At 32.2% G+C, this 15,708-nt stretch overlaps 1 protein-coding gene across 1 annotated transcript in view; it reads left to right on the plus strand.

The window, feature by feature from the left end:
• The first annotated feature begins 6,723 nt into the window (after positions 1-6,723).
• Positions 6,724-15,708, plus strand: part of LOC127813143 (acetylornithine deacetylase) — a 45,054-nt gene continuing 36,069 nt past the window's right edge. Inside the window, exons 1-3 of the mRNA XM_052353940.1 lie at positions 6,724-7,136; positions 13,765-14,009; positions 14,117-14,225. Coding sequence (XP_052209900.1) covers positions 6,810-7,136; positions 13,765-14,009; positions 14,117-14,225 — 681 coding nt within the window. The 5' untranslated portion in view covers positions 6,724-6,809. The remainder of the gene's footprint in view (positions 7,137-13,764; positions 14,010-14,116; positions 14,226-15,708) is intronic.

Consider the following 15,708-nt stretch of genomic DNA (forward strand, 5'->3'; position numbering starts at 1 on the left):
TACATCCACTATAAAAATTGAATTTGTGTCATGCTTTGAGGCTATTATTCATCGTTTATGGCTGCGAGATTTTATTTTAAGGTTTTAGATTGTCGATAATATTGTCAAGTCGTTGAAAATTTATTGTAATAACTCTGTAGCAGTATTCTTTTCTAAAAAATGAAAATTATATTAGCACTAATCTTATGATCGCAAATCTTATGACAAAATGATTGTCGTCTAAAATATTTAATAAACATGTTGAAAGAATGAGTATTTTGAGTATAATTTAATTTGACTCTATTAAAGTATTTGACACTTTGAGTTCATTTACGTGTTTCTGATATTTATGTTTTCTATTTGGATACATAAATTGTTTTCGAATAAAATCACTACAAGAAAAATGTATTTTAGCGACAAAATTTAGTAACAGAATTATTCCGTCGCTAATTAGCGACGAAATTAGCGATAGAAACCCGTCCCTAAATTTAGCGACAGAATTAGCGACGGAAATTCCGTCGCTAAAAATAAAAAATATTAAATAAAAAAATTAAAATTTAGTGATGGACAAAGCCTCGCCGCTAAAAAATTAAAAAAATTAATTAATTAATTAAAATTTAGTGACGAGGCCAATCCCGTCGCCAAAAAAATAAAAAACTTAAATAAAATAATTCAAATTTAGCGACAGGCTCAACCCGTCGCTAAAAATAAAAAAATTAAATAAAAAAATTAAAATTTAACGACGGGGCCAATCGCGTCGCTAAAAAAAATAAATTAATTAATTAAACAAATAAAATTTAGCGACGGGCAAAACCTCGTCGCTAAAAAATAAAAAAATATATTAATTAATTAAAATTTAGCGACGAAGCCAATCCCGTCGCTAAAAAATAAATAAAAAATTAAAATTTAGCGACTCACAAAGCCCCATAGCTAAAAAATTAAAATAATTAATTAATTAATTAAATTTTGCGACTGGGCTAGTCCCGTCGCTAAAAAATAAAAAATAAATAAATAAAATTTAGTGACGGGCAAAACCTCATCACTATAAAATAAAAAACAAAATAATTAATTAAAATTTAGCGACAGGTCAGCCAGTCACTAAAAAATAAAAATAATTAATTAATTAATCAAAATTTGGCAATAGGGCCAATCCCGTTGCTAAAAAATAAAAAATAATAAATAAAAAATTAAAATTTAGCAACGGGCAAAGTCTCATTGCTAAAAAATTAAAAAAAAATTAATTAATTAATTAAAATTTAGTGACGGGGTCAATCCCGTCGCTGAAAAATAAAAAAAAAATAAATAAAATTTAGTGACGGGAAAAACCCCATAGCTAAAAAATAAAAAATAATTAATTAATTAATTAAAATTTAGCAACGGGCTCAACCTTGTTGCTAAAAAATAAAAATAAATTAAAAAAATTAAAATTTAGTGATGGGTCAACCCCGTTGCTAAAAAATAAAAAATAAATAAATAAAATTAAATCAAAAAATTTAAATTTAGCAACTGGTGCTCCGTCGTTAAAAAATAAAAATAAATAAATAAAAAATTAAAATATAACGACGAGGTCACCCGTCTCTAAAAAAATAAAAAAATTAAGTAAAAATTAAAAATTTTACATTTAAACATATCATAATAATTTTTACTAACATTAATATTAGTAAAAATTAAATTAATAATTTTTAAATATATTACAAATTAAAATTAAAATAAAAACATTATTTTTCACTGCTAATATAATAATTAATAAATTTTTATTTGAATTAATAATGAAATAAAATTAAAATTAATATTCATTTCCCTTTACTAACATTAATATTAAAATTAATATTATTAAATGAGTTTAAGAAATTTTGGTGTATAAATATAATTCTGAAATATTTAGAAGAGAATATTATAAATATATTTTATTTATAACAATAAACAAGAAGGCTTCTGGATCGGTTGGCTCACGCACGAAATTTGGTTATGAAATGTTGGGTGTTCGAATCTGATAGAAAGATTGAGAATAATAGTTGGGGGAGTAATATCCCAACGTTGCCACGTGGCGAGCAGAGGCGCAGCCACGTGGCGCACATAGGGGCGGTCGCAGGGCTTGACGCGCGTTGAATTTTGAAATTTGAGGTTGAATTGCGTGTTGAATTTTGAAATTTGAGATTGAATTTAACGATGAAATTAGCGACGGGGCTAACCCTGTCGCTAAAAAATAAAAAAAAAATTTAATTTAACGATGGGCTCATACCCGTCGCTAAAAAGTAAAAATAAAATAAAATTAAAAAAATTTAGCGACGGGCTAAACCCTGTCGCTAAAAAATTAAAAAATTAAAATTTAGCGACAGGATCAACCCCGTCACTAAAAAATAAAAAAAATTTAAATAAAATAATTCAAATTTAGCGACGGGTATAACCCCCGTCGCTAATTCCGTCACTAGAAAATGCCCGTCATTAATCCCGTCGCTAAATTTTAGCGACGGAAAGGTATCCATCACTAAATCTGTCGCTAAAAAATTTAGCGACGGAATTTGATGTTTTAGTGAATTGACAGGAATAATTAAAGTTTGACCAATATGATTATTTTTATTAAAGGTCATGTTAAGTTGAAAATTAGTATTGTAGTACATGGAAATGACTGTGTCAGAAAAAATTGACACACAACTGTTATACCTCGTATTAATATTTTAACTTAATAATGATATAACAATAGCCAAAATAAGGAGAATTTAAAGTATGATTCTTCATGCACGTTACCTTCTTCTTTTTAAATCATAAAAATGTAATATCATATGAGTCAAGCGGAAGAATCTAAGAATTATCATGTCGCTCACATGATAATTGATAGAAAATACCTCATCAGATAATTAGAAACAATTATCTAGTATCTTACAAGATAATTGAGATAATTATTTTATTAGATACGATAGCATTTATCTGATGAAATAATTAAATTAAATATCATATATAATAGTGTTAATCTGATGAGATAATCAAATGATTTAATAAAATAATTAATTATTTTGAAATTTTATTTGGTTTAGCAGATGTGGAAAACTCCTACAGAGTATCGATGAAAGATTGGTTCTACTACTGTAAATAGGGGTTTGGTCATTTTCCTACCCAACACAGAAAAATAATTATATTTATATTTTATATCCATTCTTATGGTTGGGGTTAATAGAGAGAAACCAGATTTTGAGTTGTAAGAAAAAATATACCCAAGGGAAGGGTAAATTGAGTTTCTAAAACCATTTTAGATTTAAAAGTTCTTTGTGAGAAAATTGTTTAACCTTTTTAGACCTTTTGAAAAATAGAGATAAAAATCTCTATTGAAAGATTTAACTTTAATTAATAAATGAAATAATGATGTAAGAATGTTTGAGTGAAAATGGAATTTTCAAGATCAATTTTAAAGCAAATTTTGCAAACTCTAAAATATGGAAATAACACTTGACTAGTTGAAATGAAATTCAAAAATGAATAATGCAGAACATAAAGGATTTATAGTGGTTCGGTTCAACCAACCCACTCCACTCCCTTGCCTTTGTGTCAAAGATTTAAATAATCCAATATAGTTTTTATAGGATAAGCTAAAATATTTGTTTTTCAATGGTTCAACAATAATTAAATACATAGCTTTTGTAAGGATTAACTGAATCCTTTTACACTGTAATTTTTATGGGCTCAAGCATTAACCATAACAAATAAGTCAAATTTACAATTTAAAACATTTTGAGAAGCTTTTGCAAATCAAATTAAAATAATGAAAGTTGCTTCTCACACAGAAAAAAAGAGAGATGAAAATAATATAAAAGTAAAAACATTCTTTCTCTTTTTGCTAGTAAAAGATGTATACTTTGAGGACTTTTTTGCTTAGGAAGAATTTAAAGATTAGTTGAACATCATCTTCTTCTTTTATACTTGTTGTCAAGAGAATGAAATATGTGAGTATAACATTCTTTTTCTATAAAATAATTATTAAAATATTCAAAAATCAAGATAAAAGAATAAGGAAAAATTTAGAGCCATTTTGTAGCCTTAACGGTCAAAACTATGCATTAAATGCATTTGCAATAGCTAGTTTAACGGCTATACTTTTTTGTTTCAGAACAATATTACTCGAGTACAAAGAGTTTGTAATTGAGTATTTTTTTATCTTTACTTGAGTAAACAAAGTTTGTAATCGACTAAGTTTTGTCTATATTAAGTACAGATATTTTTTAATCAACTATTTTTTATGTTTACTTGATTATAAAACTTTTGTAATCGATTATAAAATGATTTTAGCAACATAAATAAATTACTCAATTACCAATCAAATATGATCGATTATACATCAATTTTTACTCAATTATAAGAGAATAATACTCTATTATAATTTTGATTACTCGATTACTTTTGGTCTAACTGAAACTTGTAATAAATACTCAATTACAAAAGAATAATTAGTCGAGTATAAATCCTTACATACTCGAATACATTTTAATTTGTAATCGATTATATGCTATACAAAATTGACTTATTCAGTTACAATAAGAATTATACTTGATTAAATAGATTAAATCATAGACTCAAATACCTAGATCAATAGATTACTTAAGTAATATAGAATTTTTAGTCGATTAATGCTTTGATACACTAAATTAGATTTAAACCTTACTTGATTAAAGCTTTATAAGAAAATCATCTTTAATATATTATTTTGAATATCATCAAAATAATTTTCTTATCAACAACAATATCTAAATAAGAAACATAGACATTAGACTCAAATATAAAACACAAGTGTTGTTTGTGACAGTTAACATTAACTTTTCAATCATATTCACTTGGTTACTTAGAAAGGTTTCATGGAACAAGATAATGAGATAATTTCATATATTGGAATTTTACTAGATTTATATGAAAAAATAAATTGAGTACATAGATTGCTACTCCACCCCAAAAAAAAAAAAAAAAAAAAAAAATTCATTTCTTGATAAAAAAAAATATCATTCTACTTAGCCTACAATATAACATATTTCATAGAAATATAATTACCCAAATAATTGTTTATTCACATATACTTTATCAAATACACACACATGAAATACACATAAGTTAAATAACTTACTTATTATTTAACTGAGATAAAACATATAGAAGATTGCAAATATATTAAGCATACTATATGTTAATCAACAACATATAACACCAAGATGCATTGATTTCAGAATCGTGAATTTTCAATCATACTTACCAAAATAAGAACAATATATGTTTTATGTTCTATAAGCTCTAAGCCATCATACACACATTTTAAATCCTAAACATCATTATTTTAAAACATTTGACAACTTAAGAATTTATAGCAGTTTGATCAAATAATGATGAATTCAATACTTCAATGATTTTGCTTATCAAGCAACAAACATTCAACATTATAAATTCTTTAAGTGTTTTTTTATTAAATTTTAGAACATGGAAAACCTTAAGAATTTAATACAAATTAATAAGAAATTTAAAATCATTGGATCAAAATTAAAGAACCATCCCATGAGTATATGATCATTTACAACAAGAATTTGATGTAACCCACGCTCTTTGAATCACAACATAAATATTGATCTCTTAGGATAACAAGCTTAATCCTAAGTTTACCTTAAGAATCATAAACACCATAAGATCTATAAGATACTTATGTAATATGGATATTTAGAATATTGCTTAAAATCTTTAACAACCTATTAGCATATTAAGCATACTTATAAAATATGTTAAAGTTATTAATACAACCTTAACAACACCTTAGAAATATAAGAAATTAACATATTTTAAAGGATAAAATAATTTTCACATATATCAAAACTATTAAAACAAACTTAAGATAACATACGAGGACATTAAAGTTTTGATATAAAACATCCATTATCAAAACATTCTAAGGACAAACTCCACGCAAGTGTTTCTTCATCAATTGGTAATTCTTTTGCGACTTAATTTCAAATAGATCTAGGTACGCATTTATTTAATTGTATTATGTGATTTACATGAATTTCTTTGATTTATAGATATTATATATAATTGTTTGTTATTCATTTATACAAGCAATATTATCACTTACACTTCAATCATGTTTCTAACCCAATCTATGATTTTGGTTGATTGGAATACTTGGAGCTTTTAAAAAAATATGATTTAGTACATACTTTTTCTTTTTTGAGATAAGATGATACCTTGCTTAGAATAAACTACCTCAAATTCCTTGGCTAATTGGTCCTTTAAATCACTTTTCTCAGCCATGTTATTCCTTATTAGTATAATGTCATACACCTACACCAAATATTTTAATTTTGAAATTAGCCTTGAGTGGAAATGGAAAAGAGTAATAAATTATAAACCTAGCTTTTGTTTTTTGTTTTTGGGTTTTATCTACTTTTGCAACTTATCAAATATTTTCAAGTATAATATTCTTATAGAGTGTGTGTGTGTGTTTATTTTTTTATTTTTTAAGAAGCATTGCATTAAGTAAATGGAAAAAGTATTTTAATGTTATATTCTTAAAATTTTAAAAAACTTTTATAAAAATACTAAAAATATTAATATTATTTTTTAAATTTTAATTTATATATTTTTATGTATATCAAATACATCAACATTACTTTTGTGAGCATGTGATTTCTAATAAGAGTATTTCCAAAGATTATATTATTGAAAATTTAATTAGCGAGAAACACCAGCCGCAACTGGTTTACAGAAGCGTCTATTCATGCGCAACGCTTGCCTGTTCTGTTTTCATTCTGCTTCGAAAGACACCTCTCTCTCTCTCTCTCTCTCTCTCTCCCTCTCCCTCGCTAATGGCTTCTTCCGTGAAAGAGGCACTGGGTGAACTCGACAAGGACTCGTTCGTAACCCTTCTCTCGAAGCTCATTGGGGAGTCCAAGTACGTCCAGAACAACCCGCCGGAGCTGATACCGGAGGAGGACAGGATCGTCAGGCACGTGCTCGACGTCCTCCTACCTCTCAGCACCACCACCGGTGGCGGCCCTCTCATCGTCAACCACGTCACTTATCATCCCAACCGAGGCAACCTTATTGTTGAGTACCCTGGAATCCAGTCCGGCAAGATCTTGTCGTTCGTCGGCATGCACATGGATGTCGTCACTGCCAATCCCTCTGACTGGGTCTCTCTCTCTCTCTCTCTCTCTCTCTCTCTCTCTCATGATTTTAGGGGGCTTATTGACCTTGGGTTTGTTCCATTTCAGGGGGCTCATTGTTTCAGTAAGGGTTGGTTTTTTAGTTCCAAATATCAAGGCTATTGGGATTCCTGTACTTTTTTAGGGATTTTCTTTTTTTGATTGATTCGAGCATACACATCACACTAGGCATTACTCCTTTTTTTTGTGGAGTCTAGGATTATCTATGTCAAGTTAATCAAAATTGTGGTTTTTGCACTTGTTTCTTTATTGGGCCTGGGTTTTTCAGTGGTTGATCTAAATTGTTTCTGGAATCAGTGCTTTCATAATCAACCTTATTTTATTTCTTTTCAAATTGAGTTGCTGACCATTCTCCTCCTGTAACTAGGATTCTTTATTTGTGCTTTTCGTGTGTTTGTTATGATTTGCAATTCTGATGACCGAGGTTGAACACTTTTAAGGTCGTGTATATTAATACATTGGAAGCCCATTACTCGAGCTTCTAGTTCATGAAATCTGAAAATTTTCTGCTTCACTGATATTTACTTATTTGTTTTGTTACTTCTTCTTGTTGCTTTGTTTTATCTTTTCGAGGGTCTCTTGGATTCATTTCACCTTTCCATACTTGTCAATCTACATTCAATCCATTTTCACTTCACCTTTGTGACTGGAAGGTCCAGGTTCGAGTTGTGGAAACATCTTTGTAATTCAAGGGTAAGTCTGTCTTCTTGTTGCTTTGTTTTATCTTTACGAGGGTCTCTTGGATTCCTTTCACCTTTCCATACTTGTCACTCTACATTCAATCCATTTTCACTTCACCTTTGTTACTGGAAGGTCCAGGTTCGAGTTGTGGAAACATCTTTGTAATTCAAGGGTAAGTCTGTGTCTTCTTGTTGCTTTGTTTTATCTTTTCAAGGGTCTCTTCGATTCCTTTCACCTTTCCATACTTCTCACTCTACATTCAATCCATTTTCACTTCACCTTTGCGACTGGAAGGTCCTGGTTCAAGTTTTGGAAACATTTTTGTAATACAAGGGTAAGTCTGTGCAAAAATGACCCTCTCCCAGCCCTTGCCAAGTGGGGAACCTCACGCACTAAGGACACCCACTTGTTGAATTTTATATTCTCTATGTTTTTATACCTTTACCATACTAGATATAAAGTGTTTTAGTCTAAACACTGACACAAATTGCTAAAATCTTGCAAGAATAATGGTGGTTTTTCTTCTACCAAAATTCCCTGGCTAACTTAATAGTTATACGCTATCAAACAAAGACCTCTATCCATTTGTTTGGTTGCCAATCACTGCAAAACAGAAGTAATTATAAGAAGAAATCAAGTATTTGATTTTTTTAAAGCGAGGAAAAAAGGGTGGTTGTGGAGCCATTGCCTCTCATTTTTGTTATTTGGCTGAAAAAGATGAATTCCATTATTCTTGTCCATATCTACAAAATTGGCATCATGGGCAGAGAAATTCCATAAAATGTAGTATGGCAGAGGAGAAAGACATAATAAGAGTCCTACACACATAGTTGTGAAATGCACACTTGAGGCGCAAGGCGCAAGGGGCACCGGCCCCTAAGCCTTAGAGCCCCCAAGGGGCGGCCTTAAAGAAGCGTGCACCTCAGCAGAGGCTGCGCGCCTCTCATATCTTTAATATATATATTTTAAAAAAAGTTAAAAAACAAGAAAATCCCAGCTCGATAGAGACAGACCCAAACCCTAAAAGCCTCTCTTCCTTAGTATGAATGCTCAGGGTTTCAGATTCAAGCGGCCATTGTTAGGGATACATAGAGTATATATATATATATATATATATAAACTTCACTAGAATGATCTGCCCAATACATAAATAACGCACCTGATACAAGAGTATCAGTTTCAACCAATACAGAATATGAAGTATAAATCACAGAGATTATAACAGTTGCAGTAGCAAATAATATTCTAACAGCAACAGCTCGAACATCGATATAATTAGACAAGTGAAACTTCTACCCAACAACAACAAATGGATAGTAACAGATATTACCAGAACAACAAAACAGAGATGACATGTGACCAGCAACCACTGCAGCCGGAACGTCAAGGAGGTAGAGGAACATAAGCAGGTCAAGTTGCTTTTTGCACTGTCTTGAAGACAGTTATCGCCCTGCACCGGCAGCGAGCAAACTTCGGCAACTGTCTCAGTAGAATGAAACGACCTCTCTGGTGAACGACAACCACGAATAATCGGAGCTAGCAAAACTCAGAAACGGGCTCGCTCTTAGTGACAGAAAAACTCGAGAAGGAAGAAGACAAAGCTTGGGGATAAGCTGCTTTGGGTGGAAGAGAGAACAGAAAGCTTATGGAGGAAAAATAACACACCACCCATATATATAAGAGAAGCCAACCACAACCTATATATATAGGCACCCCATCAACTTAGCAATGAAGGAAACTTGGAGTGGGAAGAAAGTCACAAAGACTTAATAAGGAAGGAAAGACTTCCAAAGACTTAGCAAGGAAGGAAAGACTTGGCAGCCTTTCACCTTGTAACCCACCAATGTGGGACAAGCACCCACTACACACACACACACACTCACCTCCAACAGCCATTGCTAAGAAAGAAAAGTGGCAGACTGCAGTCCTTCCAATTGAGAGCTGTGACCAAGAAGAACCAACCAGTCGAGAGCTGTGATCAAGAAGAACCAAGAAACAATCGAGAAATATCAGTTATTTTGGACTACAGTCCTTCCAACCAAGTATAGGCTTGCAGTGATAGCCATCAAAGATCCGAAGTATAGGCTTGCAGGAAGCTGTGGAAGTTGAAAGGTCTAGTAGGCATGGAAGATCCATACATCATTTACAAGGTCTCACAGGCATGGAGGGTCTCGTAGGCGTGGAAGAGCTGAGGTTGTTAGTGCATCTGGGCTTTGTTGGTGCGGAAGTTGAAAGGTCTTGTAAGCGCAGTTAGATATGAAGATAACAAGAGCCGAAGTTGTTGATGCATCTGCGCTTTGTTGGTGCAAAATTGAAGGCGAAGGTCTGATTCCCCAAGAAGTTGAAAGGTCTTGCAGCAGTTGAGAGCTAAAGGCATTGCTGAACATTGGAATTCACTCAATTGTGAGTTGTGACTAAAGTTTTTTTTTTTTTAATCAGTCTTAGAAGAGTCTTCTAGTGATAGTACTGCTGGTAATTGAAAAGACCTCGCCTGGAAATATGTTCGTCTTGCCAAGCCAAATAGCACAAATGATTTAATGCAAAAATTACAAAGGGAGGAATTTATAGAGCTAAGCAGCATATTGTTGGAGGATTCCGTAATACTAAACCCTGTGCAAAATGTCCACTGCATATTAAAGAAGAAATCATGGAATTTATGGAGAAAAAAGCTGCAATGAGTATGGAGAAAAGTTCTATTCCAGATTTTGAAGATGTGGATGCTTTTGGTGATGATGTAAATGAAGATGATATTATTGGACTTAAAATTAAGAGTTCAAAACTAAAAGAGGGCAGTAGTAAGATTGTCAATGCGAAAAAGCCAAATGTAAAAGGGTCAATGGACGTATTCTGTACTGCTAGTGCGGAGAAAGTACTGCAAGATAGGAAGAGGATGAGACAAACTACAATGAATGAAGTTTGTAAAAAGGAATTGCGTGAGAAAGCTTGTAGAGATGTAGCTAAATGGATGTATGATGCTGCAATTCCATTCAATAGCTAGTTTTGATGTGATGGTTGAATCTATTGGTCAATTGGGCATTGGGATGAAAGCACCAAGTTACCATGAGATTAGGGTTCCTTTGTTACATAAGGAAGTTGCTGATGTGAAACACATGATGAAGTCTTATGAGGAAGAATGGGCAAAGTATGGTTGCTCTATTATGGCTGATGGATGGATTGATAAGAAACATAGAACTTTGATAAACTTTTTGCTAAATTCTCCAAAGGGTTCATTTTTCTTGGAATATATTGATGCTTCTGATTTTTCAAAAACTGGGGACAAAATATTTGAATTGTTGCAGAGAGAGAAACACTGTCCAAGTTGTCACCGATAATGCATCTAATAATGTCCTTGCAGGTAAGACAATTCAATTTTGAATTTACTTACAAAATCTTCAATTCATTTTCATAATCTTAATTTAGTCTGTGTTTAAATTTAAAATTTATTTTCTTATCTTAATTTTTAGGGGAATTGTTGCAAGCAAAGCGAAAACATTTATATTGGAATCCTTGTGCAGCAAATTGCATTGATTTGATATTAGAAGATATAGCAAAATGCCTATTGTCATTGAAGAGGGTAGTACAATTGAATGCTTATATATGTGTTAGACCAGGAGTGGTGAATATGTTGAAGAAGTTTATGGGAGAAAGAGAGCTTGTTCGAGCTGAGCTGGTGTCATGAGATTTGCAACTGCTTATCTCACACTTTTTGAGAATACATAAGCAAAAGACAAATTTGAGAAAAATATTCACCTCAGAGGACTGGATAACGAGCAAATGGGTTAAGGAAGCTGTGGGTAAAAGAGCAACTGCCACCATATTAATGCCCACATTTTAAACTAGCATTGTTTACATTCTTAAGGTATTTGGTCCTTTAGTCCGAGTCTTTAGGTTGGTTGATGGTGAAAATAGACCTACAATGGGATACATTTATGAGGCAATGGATAGAGCTAAGGAAACCATTGCAAAATCCTTTCAGGAAAGAGAAGAAAAATATGATGAAGTGTTTAAAATCATTGATAAAAGGTGGGAATGTCAACTCCATCAACCTTTGCATGCAACTGGACACTTTTTAAATCCAGAGTGCTTTTACTTAGATTCCAGTATTTCTGAAAATGAAAATATTATGACGGGATTGTACAAAGTTTTGCAAAGGATGGTTCCAAGCCATGATGAGCAAGACAAAATTAGTGACCAATTCACTCAGTATCGAAATTCTGAAGGAGTTTTTGGCATGGAGTAGGCTATTCGACATCGAAAGACAAAATCCCTAGGTAATTGAGTTTGTTGGGATTTATTTCAATTTTTAAATTAAATTAGTGTAATTAATTTTTTAAGATTAGTTTATAAGATGTCTGATAAATAACATTAACCTAATTATTCTATCTCAACAGCTGAATGGTGGAAATCTTATGGATCTTCCACACCAAACTTGCAAAAATTTGCAATTAAAATACTTAGCCTTACTTGTAGTGCATCTGGATGCGAGCGTAATTGGAGCATTTTTGAACATATAAGTAACAACTAACATAGACTCTTTACTTAGCCTTTTGTTTTAGATGACATATACTTATTAAAAATGTTCTGTATTAATTTACAAAATCATAACAAAAAAAAGAAAAAAAGAAAAGAAATAGGCTAGCTCAACAACGCTTGAATGATTTGGTGTTTGTAAAATACAATTGAGTGTTGAAGCATAGATATGATGCACATGATCACATTGACCCCATCTCTTTGAAGGACATATATGACGGTAATAAATGGTTGATGGGTAGAATGGATGGATCATCAGATGAGGAAGAAGACTTTGTGTTTGAAGATGATTCTTTAACATGGAGTGCTGTTTCTAGAGCTGCTGGAGTTAAGGAGAATGTCCATCACACTAGATTAGTCTAAGGGAACAAGTGTTACGGCAAAGGAAAAGGGAAAGGCAAAAGTATCTTCTTCTTTGTCAAAGATTAGTACTCCTACTCTTGGAGATGAGGAGGAAGATATTGATTTTGAAGATGAATATGAAGAAGAGGAAGACTTTGGAAGTGACCAATATAATCTAGATGACGACGACGATCATCTTATGATTGATGTTGGATGTTATTATTGTTGTGTTTATTTTCTTGAATTTTTTTGTTTGATTATGAATTGTTTATGTTTGAATTTGATGATGAATACTTGTTAATTTATTATATTTTGTTTTTATCCTCCTATTAATTTGCCTTTGTTTTATTAAATTATATTTTTTTTCTTGGCGCGCCTCGCCTTGCGCCTTGCGTCTTGGGCTCCAGGACCCCTTTGCGCCTTAGTGTGCCTTTCTCCTTTAATAACTATGCCTACACATTCTCATTCTTGTCAAGGTAGTTATTTGATTGGAGTTCCTACAAGGCATGGTGTGAATGAGTAGATGTTTCCTACTAGTTTGTATTCTTGTAGAATTAGTTATTTGATTAAGTCAGTTAGAGATGTTTTCACCCTTTTGTTCCTATAGTTAGTGGAACACAGAAGTCATATATATTTAGATCAAAACACTTTTTAGGGGTAATTTTGGCATACATGAAATATGACAGGGCTTTGGATATTGTTTACACCAAACTTTCGTCCCTTTTGATACTAGTATAGATTAGAACAACTTTCTGGAGACTAAGATGACACGTGTACAAAAGTATTTTTATGCCACTGATACTCTTTTGTTAGTCCAAGATTCATTCTTGTCAAGTTTTTCATATATTCAATCTGCATGCTTTAAGTTTCTTCTTTTTGTTTACGGTGGATCTTAAATGATTGAGCAAATTGCTTGTGTTGCATGCAAGAATAGTTTTGAGTTTATATTTAAGAAAGAAATGGGTTTAAATTCTGTCTATAGAAATCTATAATTTTGGGGTTTAGAAACAGTGATGAGTTTTATGCCTCTGACTGTCTGCAGGATTTTGATCCATTCTCTTTGAGTATTGAGGGTGATAAACTTCGTGGTCGAGGAACAACTGATTGCTTAGGCCATGTTGCTCTTGTAACTGAACTTATGAGGAGGTTGGGTGAGACAAAGCCAAAGTTGAAATCAACTGTAGTTGCTGTTTTTATTGCCAGTGAAGAGAACTCATCCATTCCTGGTGTTGGTGTGGATGCACTGGTGAAAGATGGCTTGCTTGATAAGTTAAAACAAGGTCCTCTGTAAGTGTTTAAAATCTCTTGTTGACAAGATTAAACTTTGAGAAGACCATTTCATAAGTTGATTTATAAGAAACGTTGGTAATGTTTTGTTCTCTTTTTCTGCACAGCTTTTGGATTGACACAGCAGATAAACAACCTTGCATTGGTACCGGTGGCATGATTCCATGGAAACTTCATGTTGTAGGAAAGCTTTTTCACAGTGGTTTGGCCCACAAGGTAATCCAATATGGTATCCTGTCATATTCCTAATAACTAAGGGGGGATACATTCTTGGGTAGAAGGAATGGGCAGATGAAAGGTCATTCTTCTAGAAGGAAGTTAGATAGTTGCAATATTTTGAAAGCTGTAACTTTGAAAAGTGGCGGCCCTTTTGGTGCCAAAAGCTAGCAACAATCAGTATATAATTACTGAATGCATTCAGTGTAAAAGAAAGAAAAGAAATTAATCAAAAACTTCTGATTTCCCTCTCAATCTCTCCTCTCTCTCTCTCTTGGATTTCCCTCTTATCTTTCTATCTTCCCTCTCTCTCTGAAATTTTTCTCATTTCCTTCTAATTTCTTAACTGGATTCTCGCTAATTCAGTGAGAACTTCCTGTCAGATTCATGGATCTGACATATCCAATTCTGACATCCTGTGTAAATAGTTGTACCAGACCAAATATTTTATATGTGTTTTTTTTCAGTAAAATATTTGTTTTGAGTTGACCACTTCCAAGATGATAACATTTTGGCAGAGAAGTTCAATATTTTTGGTGGTTTTCTAAAATGATTAGAAAAAATGCAATTTATTGAGAAGGTGCTCTTAATGTTAGGAATTTTGCTTGTACTTCTAACTTTTGTTTCAGAAGTACAAGAACTGTTCTGAAATGAGTTCACCTGTTATTTCCAGCATGATAATTGCAGCAACCACTACCTCTGAGTCTGACCTCCCTGCAACCACTCTTTATTTGTTATGACTATATTACTTTATCCAGCTACTGGTTAGTTCTGGGTTTTAAGGATCATTAGATGCTTCTTAGCTCGATAGGAACAAATGTAGATGACATACTTTTCAAAGTCATGCTACTGTCCTCATGTTGGTTGGAGAATGTAGCTATTAAGTTTTATCCCCTCTTTGTGGGATCTTAATTTATTGAAAATAGTTAGTGTAATTTCAGGAAACCAGTAGAATTAAAGGTAATATAAAACTGGACCCCATCTTATAGGATTAAGGCTTGTGATGATGAAAGGTAACTAAAACTTGTTATGGAGGGTATCCAGCATCAATTGGTTAATTATCCATAACGCAACATTGTGTTAGGCCATGGGCCATATACTCAAAGCTTGATGGATTGAATGGAAAAGTGCTATGAAAATTCTCTTTGATCTTGGAGTTCATATTAAGTTGATAAGACATCCAGTATGATGGACACGGGGCTGGTTTTGTGTATGATATAGAGCTTTATATGCATAGAAATAACATTTTCAGAGAATGTTGTGGAAAAGATATCAAAATGGACTTAAAGGTTTTACAAGAATGATAGGATGAGAACAGAAATATTTATGGGAACGTGAAGTTAAAAATAAGGGAACTGTTTTGACCAGTTAAATTTGTACCAACTGATGCAATTTGATTTTTGAGTTATTGGATCCAAGTTGAGAGTACCAAAAAGGCAAAATTACGTCCAAGAGAAACACTGATTGAAGCCGAAAGGTGAAA

The sequence above is a fragment of the Diospyros lotus genome, chromosome 11, assembly GCF_014633365.1.
Source record: "Diospyros lotus cultivar Yz01 chromosome 11, ASM1463336v1, whole genome shotgun sequence".
NCBI lineage: Eukaryota > Viridiplantae > Streptophyta > Magnoliopsida > Ericales > Ebenaceae > Diospyros > Diospyros lotus.